This window comes from Bubalus bubalis, chromosome 6, assembly GCF_019923935.1.
Source record: "Bubalus bubalis isolate 160015118507 breed Murrah chromosome 6, NDDB_SH_1, whole genome shotgun sequence".
In the NCBI taxonomy this organism is placed as follows: Eukaryota; Metazoa; Chordata; class Mammalia; order Artiodactyla; family Bovidae; genus Bubalus; species Bubalus bubalis.
In genome coordinates, this window is record NC_059162.1 from 14,562,911 (window position 1) to 14,578,375 (window position 15,465).

Sequence of the window (15,465 nt, forward strand, 5' to 3'; positions counted from 1 at the left end):
GTGTGTTTGTGTCACAGGAGGATCTCTACTTTCCCTGCTAACATTAACAAAAGATGTCCCATTTTGTGCTTCATTTTTATCAAGACAAAAAAAAAGTCTTGTGACCCTGAGACTCTGGAGGCTAGGTGGGGCTAGCCTTTGATTTCTTCAGAGACCTTCCTCTGCGCCGTTCCCTGTTCCCTTTGTCCTCATGACTCATGCAACCAGATTCTATCTCCTCCATGACCACAAGAGTTAGTATTACTAAGTTTAATATCAGGTGGCATGATAATGGCTAGCACATAGTGCTTATTGTATAATGGCTATGTTTTGGTCACTTTGCATATATTAGCCAGTCCTTAAAAGGACCCTGTAAGATGGGTAATAACCCTGTTTTATTAGGAATCCAAAGCATAAAGTAATTTGTCCAAGGGTCACAAAAATGGTAAGTGGCAGGCTTAGAATTCCTGTGTAGATAGATGGTCTGGCTCTAAAGTTGAATTTACAACTAGCAATGATGACTGAACAGAGGTGTGCCTGAAAAGGGCCTTTGGAGATCTGCTCTCATCACACCTGGTATTTAACTTGCTGTTTAACCCGGTCTAAAGTTTTCAGCTTTTCCTTTTCTATGAGAGGCTCTGAAATCAGCCTACCTACCTTTTGCTGAAATCCCTGCCTCTACATGAAGTGTTAATTCCCTCAAGAGTTTTCAAACATTAAAGAAAGATAATGAGTTAATTCTCAAAGATCTTGAAGAGATGGTTGGAGGAATTGCCTCCCATTTGTTCTTTACACTTTTCTAGTAAAAACCATTCTGGTTTTACCTCTCATGGTTAAATACATGGATAATTGTACATAGTAGTCTAACCTATGGAAATTCCTCTTGGAATGTTAGATCAATCTCTATCCTTCATCGGAGCTTTCAGAGCCACTTTGTGCTTTTCAAAAAGCCTTTAAGTCATTACCCAAGCAACTATGTTGCCTGCATGGGCTCTAAAGTGAAGTGACACCATGAACACAGTTTTTGCTGCCACTTTGACTTTGTCATGATTCTCTGGCAAATTCCTGGATTCAACTAAATTCTATTCTGCACCTGCCCCCTCATAAAGCAGTGTTTTGGGGGTTGGGGGAGCCTTGAATCCTGCTAAACACTATGTGCTCAGCCAAGACACTTGAGTATATCCTCACATGCCAAGTCTAGAGGTGACACTTGAGAGGGTGCAACTATTTTTTTCTCAAGGAAAGGTTTTTAAATCTTACTGAAGTATAGGTGATGTACAGTGTTAATTTCTATTGTACAGCAGAGTGACTTATATTGATATATATTCTTTTTCATGTTCTTTTCTATTCTGGTTTATCACAGGATAGAGAATGTAGCTCCCTGTGCTGTGCAGTAGGACTTTGTTTATGCATTCTACATAGAATAGTATGCATATTACTAGTCCCAAACTGCCAATCCTGCTGTCCATCCCTAACAACCCTAAGTCTGCTCTGTATGTCTGTGAGTCTGTTTCTGTTTCACGAGTATGTTCATTTGTGTCATTTTGGGATTTTTTCTTTTTCTCTTTTGGATGTGCAACACAGCATGCAGGTCCTAGCCTCTCTGGCCAAGGATCGTGTCCACACCCTCTGCAGTGGAAGCACAGATTCTTAACCACCGGGCCACACCAGGGAAGTCCCTTTGTAGACATTTTTGGTGTGACATGGCCATGGTGACTGGTGTGTGTGTGTGTGTGTGTGTGTGTGTGTATAAGCTCATAGTTTATAATTTTTATTGGCGTATAGTTGATTTAATCTAGTTTTGATTTGCATTTCTATAACAGTGTGATGAGCATCTTTTCATCTGCCTATTGGCCATTTGTATGTTTTCTTTGGAGACACGTCTGTTTCAGTTGGGTTGTTTTTTTCTTGCAGTGGAATTGTATGACCTGTTTGTATATTTCGGAAATTAATCCCTTGTCAGTCACATCATTTGCAAATATCTTCCAGTACACAGGTTGTCTTTTAGTTTTGTTTCTGGTTTTCTTTGCTGTATAGAAGCTTGTAAGTTTGATTAGGTCCCATTTGTTTATTTTTGCTTTTATTTCTGTTGTCTTGGGAGACTACCCTAAGAAATCATCGGTATGATTTGTGTCAGAGAATGTTTTGCGTGTGTTCTCTTTTAGGAGTTTTATGATGTCTTAAAATTGTCTATCACCTCCCTAGTGGCTCAGATGGTAAAGAGTCTGCCTGCAATGCAAGAGACCTGGGTTCAATCGCTGAGTTGGGAAGATCCCCTGGAGAAGGAAATGGCAATCCACTGCAGTATTTTTGCCTGGAAAATTCCATGGACGGAGAAGCCCTGGGGGCTACAGTCCTTGGGGTCACAGAAAGTCAGACAGGACTAAGCGATTTTTCACATACATAAGTTTGTCTGTAAGCCATTTGAGTTCTTTTTGTGGCTCAGCTGGTAAAGAATCTGCCTGCCATGCAGGAGACCTGGGTTCAGTCCCTGGGTTGGGAAGATCCCCTAGAGAAGGGAAAGGCTACTCCAGTATTCTGGCCTGGAGAATTCCATGGATTGTATAGTCCATGGGCTCGCAAAGAGTCAGACACGACTGAGTGACTTTCACTTTGTGTATGGTATGAGGTGTGTTCTACCTTCTTTGATTTACATGAGACTGTCCAGCTTTTCCAACACAGCTTGCTGAAGATACTTTGCTTCATTCTATACTCTTGTTTCTTTGTCAAAGATGAGTTGTCCATAGGTGTTATGTGTTTACTTCTGGACTCTGTTTTGTTCCATTGATTCATATGTATGTCTTTGTGCCGGCATCAAGCTGTTTCAATTCCTGTAGCTTTGTAGTATTGTCTGATGTTTGGGAGGGTTATGCCTCCTGCTTTGTTCTTTTCCCTAAGGATTGCTTTGGCAGTTCTGGGTCTTTTATGGTTCCATATAAATTTTAGAGTTTGTTCTAGTTCCTGTGAGAAATATCATGGGTAATTTGATAAGGATCACATTAAATCTAAATAGATTGCTTTGGGTAGCATGGTCAGAAAAAAAATGAAAAATTTTCAGGAAACTTGAGTTTATCCTAGACTAGCCATCAGAGGGGAAAAAATGAAATTGGATCCTTTCTTTGTTTCTTACAGCAAAATTAGTTTCCGGCAACTGAAAGATTTAAATATAAGAGCACTAGAAAAAAAACATGAGATTTAAAAATACGCTCATCAGGATTTCCCTGATGGTCCAGTGGTTAATAATTTGCCTGCCAATGCAGGGGACATGAGTTCCCTGGTCTGGGAACATTCCACATGCCTTGGGGCAACCAAGCCTGAGCACCACAACTACTGAAGCCCACACACAGCAACAAAGGCCCAGCACAGCCAAAAGTAAATTTTTAAACTATATACTTACATATCGGGAATTCCTGGCATTCCTTGGGACTCCATGCTTTCACTGCCAAAGGTGCAGGTTCCATCATGGGTCAGGGAACTTAAGATCTTGTGCTGTGTGGCAATAAATGAATGAATGATAGGGACTCAGAAAAATAGGCAAAAGGTATAAATAGCTCCAGGGAAGCAAAAATAAATGACTAATAAAACATGGAGAAGTGTTTGATTTTATTCATCGGGAAATACAAATTGTTTGGTAAGCACTTTGTTGGAGTGTGGGGAAAATGGGCCCTCAAACATGGTGTTATCAATTGAACTTCATAGATGGCAACTTGAGGCAATTCTGCTGAGTATTAATCTTAAAGATTTGGTTACAAATATATGAATTGCTGATCATATAGGGATATTCTTTTCAGTGTTTTTTGCCTGTAGCAAAATGTTGGATACTATCAAGGTTCTAAGTATATCTGTGGAATATCCTCCCTGCAATGAAAGACTGGAGAGATACAGAATAGTCCTCAATATATGTGAAAAAAAAATTCTAGACAGTGGATTCCATGGTATCTTATTACACACATATATGTATATAGTATTATTAAGTATGTATGTGTATATGCAGTCCAGTGGTTAAGACTGCTTCCACCGTAGGGCATGGATTCAATCCCTAGTTGGGGAACTGAGATCCCACATGCCATGTGGTGTGGCCAAAAAAAGAATACATAAACATGAGCACGCATAGAATATTTTAGGAAGGACACATAAGACACTGGTAATAATGGTTGTCTCAAGGAAGGACCCAGGTTGCTGATATCTTCTGGCACTTTATAAATACTGTACCATATGCATTTATTTCTTAGCTAAAATGACTAGGATTAAGGAACAAAAACAAGAAGTGCATTCATTCAGCCAGGCATGCACTGAGTTATGTATTCAGTTCTATGACAATTAATGTATCACTTTCATGTCTTGTTTTGAGGTTTCTTTTCTCCACAGTAAAATTGTGAGCTCTCTTCCAAGACAAGAACCTGCATAGCCGGGGGCTCAATAATTATTAATAATTGACAAAAACAACCCTCTGAGGTGTGCTATTCCCCCACCGAATTCTTTCAAATTCTCGGCACATTCCCTGCCACAGTCGTTCTGTAGATTCCATTTGGATGTTTGAATCCAGATATCATGCCCCCTTGTAGGTAACTTTAGTGGAACCAGTTGGATAGGAGAGGTTAGGAGTGTGTCTGCAAATCTAGTCTGAGATGGCTCGCTTGCCAGCTCAGTTGGGGATGACAAACTCCTAACCTTTCTGATTCCATTCTTAATTCAAATACGGAAGGGAGGTGGACTCTTTAAGAACTGTTGTGACGGCCCCGCCCTTTTAAGAGATCAGCTGACTCTGTGAGTCACATGACTTCAGCGTCTCTTCCGCCCTCTGAAGTTGGGACCACATGAGCGGCTATGAAAAGCCTAGCCGGGGCTGGGGGTTCTGTGCCGCCAGCCCCGTGCTCCTGAGTCTACTGATGGCAGCTCCACTTGGCCTGCTAGGGGAGGAGACCCGCCAGGTGAGGGGCTAGAGCAATAGGTGTTTCAGCATATGCTGCCTTGAAGGGTGGTTGGAATCTAGGACAACGGAAGGGTGGGGATGAAAGGTGCTTGCATTGAGGAGTCGGGGCAGCCGTGGGTCACGGTACAGGATTATGGAGTAGGACGGATGTGGTAGAATCCGGACCCTGACTTAGCCCTGAGTCAGCCAGGTCCAAGCAAGTGTTGGATTTTTTCCTTCCTCTCAGCCGTGTGCCCTGATCTCTCCACCAGGGTTAGGGCAGTTTGGGCTCTCCCCGCCTCTTCTCCAACCCATGTCTGCCCTTGACAGTGAGGTTCTCTTAGCTCCCACAAACATTCCTCTTGCACTCTTTCCCCATCATTTTGCAAGCCCCCTCTCATCCCCAGACATCTTTGTCCTGTGTCTCTCCCTGACCCTGTTCCCCTGACCAGCTTCTACTCCTTGTTCCAGGTGTCTCTGAAGGTCATCTCTAACGGGCTGGACTTTTCCCAGAACCTGCTTCATATTCGGGCAGTGGGCACCAACTCCACGCTGCACTATGTGTGGAGCAGCCTGGGTCCCCCAGCGGTGCTGCTGGTGGCCACCAACACCCCCAACAGCACCCTGAGTGTCAACTGGAGCCTCCTGCTCTCCTCTGATCCCGACGGGGGCCTGATGGTGCTCCCCGAGGACAGCATCCAATTTTCTTCTGCCCTTGTCTTTACCAGGGTGAGCAGGTTGGGGGAGATCCAAGGGGAAGAGTGCAGAGGAGAGGGTTCATTCTAGAGGGAGAAATTGAAGACTGGGAGTAGGTGAAGTAGAGTCATGTGTGAGAGCCTAGGGTGGGGCCAGTGAGTGCGGGGTGGTGATTCAGGAGAAAGGTGGACTCGGGCAAACCTTGTCCCTCCCCACCCCTTCCCCTCTGCCCCCACAGCTGTTTGAGTTTGACAGCACCAACATGTCCGATGCGGCCTCAAGGCCTCCAGGAAAATCATATCCCCCGTACTCCTTGGCCAATTTCTCCTGGAACAACATCACTGACTCACTGGATCCTGCCACCCTCAGCGCCACATTTCGAGGCCACCCTGTTCGCGACCCCACTGGGGCTTTTGCCAATGGCAGCCTGGCCTTCAGGGTAAGGATATAGGGAATTTGAACTCGAAAGGCTGGTTTATGAGGGTGGGAGTTAATGATAGGGGTCGCCTTCAAACATATGCATCCACCTGAGAGGTGGGAACCTCTCCCATGCCTCTTCATCTTAGGTCCAGGCCTTCTCTACATCTGGCCGACCAGCCCAACCCCCTCGCCTCCTGCACTCGGCGGACACCTGCCAGCTAGAGGTGGCCCTGGTTGGGGCCTCTCCCCGGGGAAACCGCTCCCTGTTTGGGCTGGAGGTAGCCACCTTGGGCCAGGGCCCTGGCTGCCCCTCAATGCAGGAGCAGCACTCCATCGATGACGAGTATGCCCCTGCTGTGTTCCAGGTGAGGCTTCCAGCAAAAAAGCAGACAGGTGGGCGTGTGAAGGGGGACTCTATCAGGACCTCAGAATCATTCAACAATTTACTATTTAGCAATACTTCATTCAGTTCCTTTAAGTGCTGAACACTATGCTAATGCATTTAACCGAGAGGAAGGGCGGTGCAATGTGACTCTTGCTCTGACTGGTGGGATGTGCAAGGGCCTGGGGTCCCAGAGTGGGGAGCTGGTGCAGGCTTGCTGAGTGTTGAGACTGGGAAAGGACTCCATGCCACCCAGCTGCGAGTTCTAGAACCAGGCCTAGGATTCAGGACCGCTCATGACAGGGGGAGGCTGTGAAAGGGCAGGGGAACAGAAGGGCCAAGCATCTTTTGTCCTCCTCAACCTGTGTGTTTGCGTTTCTCCTCAGCTGGACCAGCTGCTATGGGGCTCCCTCCCATCAGGCTTCATGCAGTGGCGACCAGTGGCTTTCTCCCAGAAGCAGGGCAGCCGGGACTCAGCCATGCCCTGCCAATCTTCCCCGCTTCACCCCACCTTGGCATACCTTCTCCCCCAGTCACCCATTGTCCGAGCCTTCTTTAAGACCCAGGACCACTCCTGTGCCTTCAATCTGACATTTGGGGCTTCCACAGGCCCTGGCTACTGGGACCAACACTACCTCAGCTGGTGAGAGTCAAGGCCTGGGCCAGGGGTTTGGGAGGTTGCAGTGGAGGAAGGTTAGGTAGGCCTCTCGGCCTTCCCTCCTAAGCCTGACTCCCTCTCTTTCTCACTCTGCTTGCTCTAGGTCCATGCTCCTGGGTGTGGGCACCCCTCCAGTGGATGCCTTGTCCCCACTAGTCCTAGGCATCATGGCAGTGGCCCTAGGTGCTCCAGCACTCATGCTGCTGGCAGGAGGCCTGTTTCTGCTGCTGGGCCACAAGCGGGACTCTGAATACCAGTCCATAAATTGAGGCCTGCTCTCTAGAGGAAAGGACATTACTGGACCTGCCTTGCTGGTCTGCAGGTTTGAGGGTCAGTATTCCCAGCCAGCTCCTCCTCTTCCGTATCTTCCTTTTTGGTAGGACCTCAGATCAGCCTCAACTTCCTGGGGGACCCAGGTGGGGCTTCCTTCCAACTCTGAGGAGGGACCAGACACAGAATGATTGCTAGAGGGAGGGTCCCCTCCGTGTTGCCTCCCCGTTGCTCCACCATCCCATTTCCCTTGAATGGGACTCACAGGCCTAAATGAGAGAGGCCTTCTGACTGTTTGCTGCCCTGGAAGGCATGAAATAGACTAGTTTTTTTCCCACAGGGCTTGTCTCTCAATGTGATGCGTTGTTGGGCAGGTTTGGACCTGGTTCCAGGGAATGAGAGGGCTGGAGGAGGGGCGTGGAAGGCAAGTTCTTTTTGAAGCCTCATTTCCTCATCAGGCCTAGTTCTCTCCCTTGCCATGGGACCAGGCTCCTGCCAGCCACTCTTCAATATGTGGAGCTGGGAGGTTTCTGGTGCAGTTTGAATCAAACAAGGAAGGGACACTTGAGATTGAGGGGCAAACCCGACGGAAGAGCCAAGAAAGACTGTGGTATTAATCATTTATTATTATATACACATTCGGACGGGGTTAACATCAACCACCATGCCTTCCAACCACTCCCAGCCACCACACGTGTGGGCATGCACGCACATACACACACACACACACACACCTCTTAGGAAGCAGGTTTCCCTGTCTGCTCCTCTTCCCACAGGAGAGAGATGACTGGGCACTTTGGAGGTGCAAAGTTACAGGGACCTAAAGGGTTGGAAGAGAGGAGTCAGCCACTCTGGGCTGGAGCAGCTGTAACTGACTTGGCTGAGGCTAAAGGGCCTATGAAGGCCAGTCATGGACAGTCCTGAACCCAGGTCCCCAGAAGGGTTTTCACCAAACAGGAAAGTCCTATTTGATCTGATGCCCAGCCTTTACCTAAGGCATAGGCAATGTTTCCAGTCTCTTGGAGGCCCTCTGCTTAGACACCCAGCACAGAAATGGTCAGAGTTTTGGCTATGCCCTGCCGGCTGCCTCAGGCAGGAGGCTGCAGAGTGGGGAGCAGAGTCCAGTCTTTGTGGGCCCTGGTGGCAGCAGTCAGAGGCTGCTAAGAAAGGAACCATGCCTCTGCCCCTGGTCCCGTGTCCTCAGCATTCTTAAGGAACATGGCTGTCCACCTCTTTCCCTGAAAGACTGTTTAAGTCCCTCCCACATAATTGTCCCAGGCTCCTAAGATGAAGGGGAGCACCCCACACTCTGATTGGATGGCACCCCTGTTGGGGCAGTAGGTGGGTTCATCCCACCCAGGGACAAAGCGGGTGGGGCAGCTCAGCCCCGGGAGCGGGGCCTGTAGTCTGAGGCAGAGCGGGCATGGTCAGGGTAGTCCAGGCGGCTCTCGGAGGCAGTGAGCATGCGTTCAGGCTCCACCACGAACATGTAGTAGAAGTTCCACAGCAGCATGGACAGCAGAGGCAGGAACGTCAGGCCATAGCCAAAGCCTCGGAAGGAGCGGCCCACAGCGAAGGTCAGCCAGTATATGAGCCTGGGAGGCGAGAAAAGGTCGGGCTTTCCTTGAGGGAAGTGCATCAGCGAACAGGTTGATGATACGGAGCGTGGAAAGTGAGGGAGGCAGATGGGGGTTGGTTGGCACAACTGATACCTCTAAAAACAACCAGTGTTCATGCACTGACATATGTGCCAGGCATGGTACTAATGACTTTAGGGGCACTATTTAATTTAGACCTCGCATCTCTATGAAGCGTGTATATTATTCACCTCCCTCTTTGTATACTTCTCAAATTTGAATTAAAAAGTTTTGAGTAGGCAATATACATTTACACGGTTCAAAATTCAAAGGCACCAGTGAATATAGTAAAACGTTTTCCTTTACTGATTCCCAGATACTCTGTTCTCTTCCTTCACCTCCTCACCTCTATTCTACTCCCACCCCAGACATCGTCCATTATTATGGTTTCTTGTACATCGTGAAGTTTTCTGTGTATATAAGCAAGAAAATTTATGTTTTCCTCCCCTGCCTTTTTTTTTTTTTTTTTTTTTGAGGTTTGGGAGCATATTATTCCATTGGGGTCACAGAGTCGGACATGACTGAGCGACTGAACTGAACTGAACTGAGCATACTATAGAGACTATTCTGCACATTGACTTTTTCCCCCCATTTAATGCATCTTGGAGATTATGTCATTGTGTGTGTGTGTGATCTGTTGCTCAGTTGTGTCCGACTCCTTGAGACTCCATGGGCTATAGCCCACCAGGCTCCTCCTCTGTACATGGAACTTTCCAGATAAGAATACTGGAGTGGGTTGCCATTTCCTACTCCAGGGGATCTTTCCAACCCAGGGATTGAACCCACATCTCCTGCATTGGCAGGTGGATTCTTTACCACTGACCCACCTGAGAAGCAATTGTGTCGTATCAGTATATAAAGAGCTTCATTATTTCGCAGCTACAGTACATTCCATTGTGTTTATTTCCCCTTTTGTAGATGGAGAAACTAAGATTCCAAAAGGTTAAGACGGGTCCAATGTCACATATTGGGGAAACAGTAAAACCATGATTTGAACCCATGCCTGTTCATCAGCCTCTCTCCTGCCGTTTTAGAGGGGCTGAGGGAAAGAAGAGACTAAGGAAGCCAGCTTCAAGAGAGCTTGAAGCCCAGAGGGATGAATCAGGCACAACTAAATTTTCCCTTTTGGAAGATCCATTCAAAAATACACACCCCTCAGTGGGAGGAGCGCAGCAGTTTCCTCTTAACTTACGAAGAACCATCTATTACAAAATTGAGATGCCCCTATATTTTTACCTGTTAATAGAGAGAAGAGTACATGCTGCCAGTAACTTGCCCATAAAGAAGGACCCTGGATGAGAGAGGGAAGGGACTGGGGTTCTAGTCCTGCCTCTGCTGCTGACAGACCTATGCAACTCTTCTCCCCCAGTCTGTACTTCCTCTCATAGTCATTTTCTCTCTGTAAAATGGGTAAGGTGGACCAGACAACCGCTGGTCCTTTAGCTCCCTGATGATTCTTACTGCTTAAACCAAATTAAACCAACTTCTTATCTGAGATGAGTGTTCCCTGAGAAGGAGATGGGAGGTTGAGTTACATGAGCAGGAACATATTTATCTTGGAAAACATTTTCTGAAAGAGCACGCACGGCTGTATGATGGTCAGGAGACTGGCAGGACAGATGACCATTAGACTACACTTAGAAGGGACAGGAAGACAGATGTTAGCTTAATAGGAAGAATGCTTTAGCAGTTAAAGCCACCTGGAATCCTGTATGGAAAATAACAGGACTTCCCTAGTGGTCCGGTGGTTTAAGGATCCACCTGCCAATGCAGGGGACACAGGTTCGATCCCTGCTCCAGGATGCTAAAGCATGGTCCTACATGCTATGGGACCCCTAAGCCCCTGTGCCACAACTACTGAGCCCGGGCCCTGGAGCCTGTGAGCCCCAGTCGCTGAGCCCGCATGCTGCAGCTACTGAAGCTCGCGTGCTTTGAGCCTGTGCTCCGAAACAAGCCCACACGCTGCAGCTAGAGAAAGCCCTTGCTCAGAAACAAAGACCCAGCACAGCCATGAATAAATAAATATGATAAAAATCTTTTTAAAAAGAAAATAACAAAAGGAAATGTATTAGGGGGGGGAAATGGAAAGATCTGCATTTCTGAAAGACTTCAGAAATTCAAGGGTACCTTTCTGGGTTAACATAGTTTACATGAAAATACCCCTAAGGATCTTCAAATTCTAAATGAAAGAGTAATGAGGCTGCTATGAGACCTATGTGCCCTCAGTTTGGATGAACAGGACAAGCCCATGACCAGCCCCCACCCCCTCCCATTTGACAAGCAGAATTTCCTGCCTAGATGGAAAGAGACAGGCTAGAGAAGGGACCAGGACCATTTAGCAAAGTAAGCACTGGAAGAGCAGACTGTTGGGAGTCAGAATTGATAGCTATTGTCAAAGATCTGAATTGACTAGAAAATTCCAGAGGTTAGAATCAGGGCAGAAGTTTTCGCACAATATAAAAGAGAACTTTATAAAAACGAGGACTTTTGATAAATAAGACTGCCTTATAAAGAACAAAGCATTTGGTCACAGGGGATGTTCAACCAATGTTCAGCCAATGGCCACCCGACCAGAGTGTCATAGAGGAGTGGTTGCAATGGGTGGGAAGTTGGTCTAGGTGACACCCGAAAGCCCTTCCCTTCCCGTTCTAGGTTGATATATGTGTCTTACGAAAGACATAGGAGCTGCCAAGTGAGGTAAAGTGCAAGGCAGAAAGTGGACTCAACTTTCCAGGGTGCACATTTGGGCTGACTCAGAATCCAGAATCCCCCTCCTCTCCAGACATTTGGATGCCCAGGTCCCTTAAGCACCACGACCTCCCCTGTGCCCCACCTCCAGCCCCAGCTCACCGGGAGATGGCAAAGAGACCAGTGAGTAGAGGCAGCAGTTTGAGGGTATCTTGAGGCAGGTAGGTGGAAAGCACGGCCAGGTTGAAGAAGTAGAGGATGAAGAGCTGGACCGACTGGGCCACATATCGCCGGTGGATCTCCACCTCCCGCCGTGGCTCCCCAAAGGGCCGAAGGGCAGAAAAGCACAGCAGGCTCAGCCCATACACCAGGATCCCTGGGTGGGGTTGGAGAACACACAGGATCAGGTGAGGAAGCAGGAGGCAGAGTTTGTAGCATGGGCATGGGCTCTGCACCCTGGGTGGGGCTGAGGTGGTCCTGAGTGGAGGTGGGCACACAGGGTGACAGGGTGTGGGAGGCCCTGAGGGTCCAGGTCTAGTGATGGAAACTTTCCTGCTCTCAAAGTCAGGCAGGCCCTGCCCTCCAGCCCAACTCCCAGATGCCCCCTCCCTACCCGCAGGGCCCAGGCTCACCCAGTACAATGGGGAAGGTGGCAAAGACCCCACAGCGCAAGGTGTAGATGAGGCGGGAACTCATGGTCGGCAGGCGTGGGGCATCGAAGGGCAGGAAGGCGTACGCCCCGTAGAGCAGGCAGGGGAAGAGGATGAGGGCGGCTCCCACTGAGGCCACAGCCCTCAGCGCCTCTCGGCCTCCACAGACCCCACAGCCCCTACAGGAGTGGCCAGGCGGCTTCACCACTGCTTCGGCCCACTTGCACTCCGGGGGCTCAGGGTGGGTGGCCCGGGGAGGCAGGAAGGTCCGGCGGTGCTCGCCCTCGCTGGCCTCACAGCACACAACGAGGTCCTCCTGGGGCCGCCGCTCAATGCACTGTAGGTCGATGGGCACGAAGGCCCGGGCTGCCTTCTCGGGCAGCAAGCTGGCTTCATCTTCAGGCAACTCCTCTAGTTTAGTGGGTGGCTCTGACTCGGGGGGCTCAGGCTCAATGTTCCTCCAGCCCGGGGGATCTGGGAACGGGGCACTGGGCTGGGGGCCACTTCCCCAAGGCAAAGTGGCAGCCTCACTTACTGTGCTGTCTAGACCATCCTCGGTCCCCTCTCTGGCTGTGGGAGACTCAGCTGAAGACCCCACTCTAGAGGACTCAGCTCCAAGGGACTCAACCCCATCTTCCCCTTCCAGCTTCTGGCCATTGGGGACCAAGGCCTGGGGTGGGCTCTTCTCCAGGGTCTCAGGCCCCTTCACTTCCAGCAGGGTCAGGGTCTCGGGTTCTGTCATCCTGGGACCTGACTTCTGAAGTCTACCACAAAGTCATGTCACCCTGGAGGGAGCAGAGTGAAGTTCTGTCAGAAGCTGCCATCCTCTGGCCCTTAGGAGGGGTTGATAGAACTGCAACTCTCCAGGGCAGCTGGCCTCACAGGCTTTAGCCCCTTCTGGGATCTTAGAGAGAACCTGATCTGGAGGAAGGTGTTCAAACAGTGGGAGGCAGGAGAGAAGTGAGCAGCTGAAATGGAGGCACCCTTTCGACATCAAATGCTATTCAGCAGGAGAGGGTGAGTCAGGGGGCACAGGCCCCAGCAGCTATGGCCTCAGCCAGCCTCCACCCACGCCTTCTACCCCCTCCACCAAAACCCCTGGGGTCATGGCCACCCTAACGCAGGAATAGGAAGAAAGGGAGATATTTAGAATTTTGCCAAGGGCTTTCTTCCCATGAAGGATCTTGTGAACAGAGAAGCTGCCCCTTCTCCTCCACACCTCCCCTTCCCCTGCAGATCCCCAGCTGGAACTTTCCTGGCAGCTGACACCCATGATTTACCAAGAGATCTGTCCCAAGGAGCTGGCAGTGGCAGTGCACCCTGGTCTTTTTCTCCAATCTGGATACTTGGTCTGTTTCCAAACTTCTCAGTAACCCACCCCCTACGTCTCTGGAGGGCCCGGGTGGATCCATTCTGACCTCTAAGTCTAATGAAGGTTGTTTCCCATGCCTCCTCTCTGATCTTTGTCCCCTCCCTGCTGTCCTCCATCTCACTGCTTCTGGATGGGGCTGATTTCCCTCTCTTTACCTCCCCAAGGACCTCCTACCCCCTACTGTGTGGACCCATGACACCCTCTTACTTTCCATCTGGAGAGAGGTAGAGGGTCCCCAGCGTCCAGGAAGGAGCTGCCCAGCTCTTCTGCTGGCTCTGCAAGTATTCCTTTCGGTCTCCCTCCCTTTACCTGTGTCTCCAAACCTGTCTGACCAGAGCAGGTGGGGCCCAGTTTAAAGGGGAAGGCCCCGCCCTGCTGAATCTGCCGACAAAAAAAGCATTAAAGGAGGACGTCATGCTTTCTGAGCCTAGAGGTGTGTGTTCTGGGAACATGGGATGTGTAGGAACTCCCAGCACAGGAAAGCAAAGGGGGCAGAGTGGGTTTCTGCATCAAAGGGCTCTTGAAATAGATTGGGATACCCCAAAAGAAGTAGAACTACTACCCTTATTCATTCAGTATTTACTGGGCATCTATTATTAGTTAGGCACTATTCTAGGGACAGACACAGGAAAGAACAAGATGACAGGCAAAGTCTCTGTGCTTAAAACCTGGCTCTATTGGGGTAACAGATAATCAAGAAGCCCAGCAACTAAACCAACATGACAATATCAATAGGGAGACACCTCTTTGCCAAAGTGATAGTTGAGCTGTGACCTGATGGGAAATCTGGAGAATAAGTGTTCCAGACAGAGGAACAGCAAGTGAAGGGCCAATGAGTGGGAAAGACAGGTTGTTTCAGGACAGAAAGGTCAGTCCATGTCTAGAAAGGGAATTTATGTTCCCACTACAGCGTGTACATGGGTCCACTGAACACTTTGCTTTTTAGGTTAGGTTTAAGGTTAAGAACAGAGAAGGCAATGGCAACCCACTCCAGTACTCTTGCCTGGAAAATCCCATGGATGGCAGAGCCTGGTAGGCTACAGTCCATGGGGTCTTGAAGAGTCAGATAGGACTGAGCGACTTCACTTTCACTTTTCACTTTCATGCATTCTAGAAGGAAATGGCAACCCACTCCAGTGTTCTTGCCTGGAGAATCCCAGGGACTGCGGAGCCTGGTGGGCTGCCATCTATGGGGTCGCACAGAGTTGGACACAACTGAAGCGACTTAGCAACAGCAGCAGCAAGATTAAGAAAGCAATAGGAATCCAAGGTGATCTTTCCCATGGAAAGACCAGGCGGGGCAGAAACATAAGGCACATGCAAACATAAGCAACAATGTTGCTTCTCATTCCTGTGGATCTTTTCCCCTAAAGTCATTTGAGCTTTATGGGGGGAGGGGCAGTGTCTGAGTTGCTCATGCCTGCTCTCCACAACCCAGAATTGTGGCTGGAAGACGGCAGGTGTTCAATAAATGTTTGCTGGGCTGGTTGGAGATTAACAGCAAATGGAAATCTTTGAGTTGGGGTAGGGGAACTGAAGGGCCCAGGTACAGAAGTTCTGTATTGGATGGCCTTTCTCTTATGTCATGCTTGACTGTCCAAGAAATTTTTCACATACACGTTTTTTGTTTAATAGGGGAAAAGGGAGAATTTGAATCAATCTATCCAGTAATCTGAAAGAGGCTCGGCTCAAACGGATGGGCCAAATGACCACTGTCGGACAAAGCAAAGTCATGCTCCTAGCTGTGAGCCCATCTGCCCAGATCCAGCTTAGCCTCAGCACCCTCGCCGCAGAGGCCACT

General features: G+C 48.9%; 2 protein-coding genes across 3 annotated transcripts; one reads left to right on the forward strand and one right to left on the reverse strand.

Moving 5' to 3' along the window:
• Window positions 1-4,753: 4,753 nt before the first annotated feature.
• Window positions 4,754-7,656, forward strand: LOC102413759 (glycosylated lysosomal membrane protein). Of its 2 annotated transcripts, XM_006051982.4 has the most exons (6): window positions 4,754-4,910; window positions 5,363-5,620; window positions 5,826-6,026; window positions 6,154-6,372; window positions 6,776-7,032; window positions 7,151-7,656. In XM_006051982.4, the coding sequence occupies exons 1-6, from the start codon at window positions 4,797-4,799 to the stop codon at window positions 7,314-7,316; spliced, it is 1,215 nt and encodes a 404-aa protein (XP_006052044.3). In that variant the 5' UTR covers window positions 4,754-4,796; the 3' UTR covers window positions 7,317-7,656. The 2 variants fall into 2 exon arrangements, with proteins under 2 accessions (XP_006052044.3, XP_044800175.1); XM_044944240.2 differs by lacking the exon at window positions 5,363-5,620 and having other exon boundaries at window positions 4,757-4,910.
• Window positions 7,657-8,698: 1,042 nt separating this feature from the next.
• On the reverse strand, window positions 8,699-14,003 carry TMEM79 (transmembrane protein 79). The gene is made up of 4 exons (XM_006051985.4): window positions 13,872-14,003; window positions 12,275-13,077; window positions 11,805-12,018; window positions 8,699-8,912 (listed from the first exon to the last, which is right to left on the reverse strand). The coding sequence occupies exons 2-4, from the start codon at window positions 13,032-13,034 to the stop codon at window positions 8,699-8,701; spliced, it is 1,188 nt and encodes a 395-aa protein (XP_006052047.3). The 5' UTR covers window positions 13,035-13,077; window positions 13,872-14,003.
• Window positions 14,004-15,465: the final 1,462 nt, after the last annotated feature.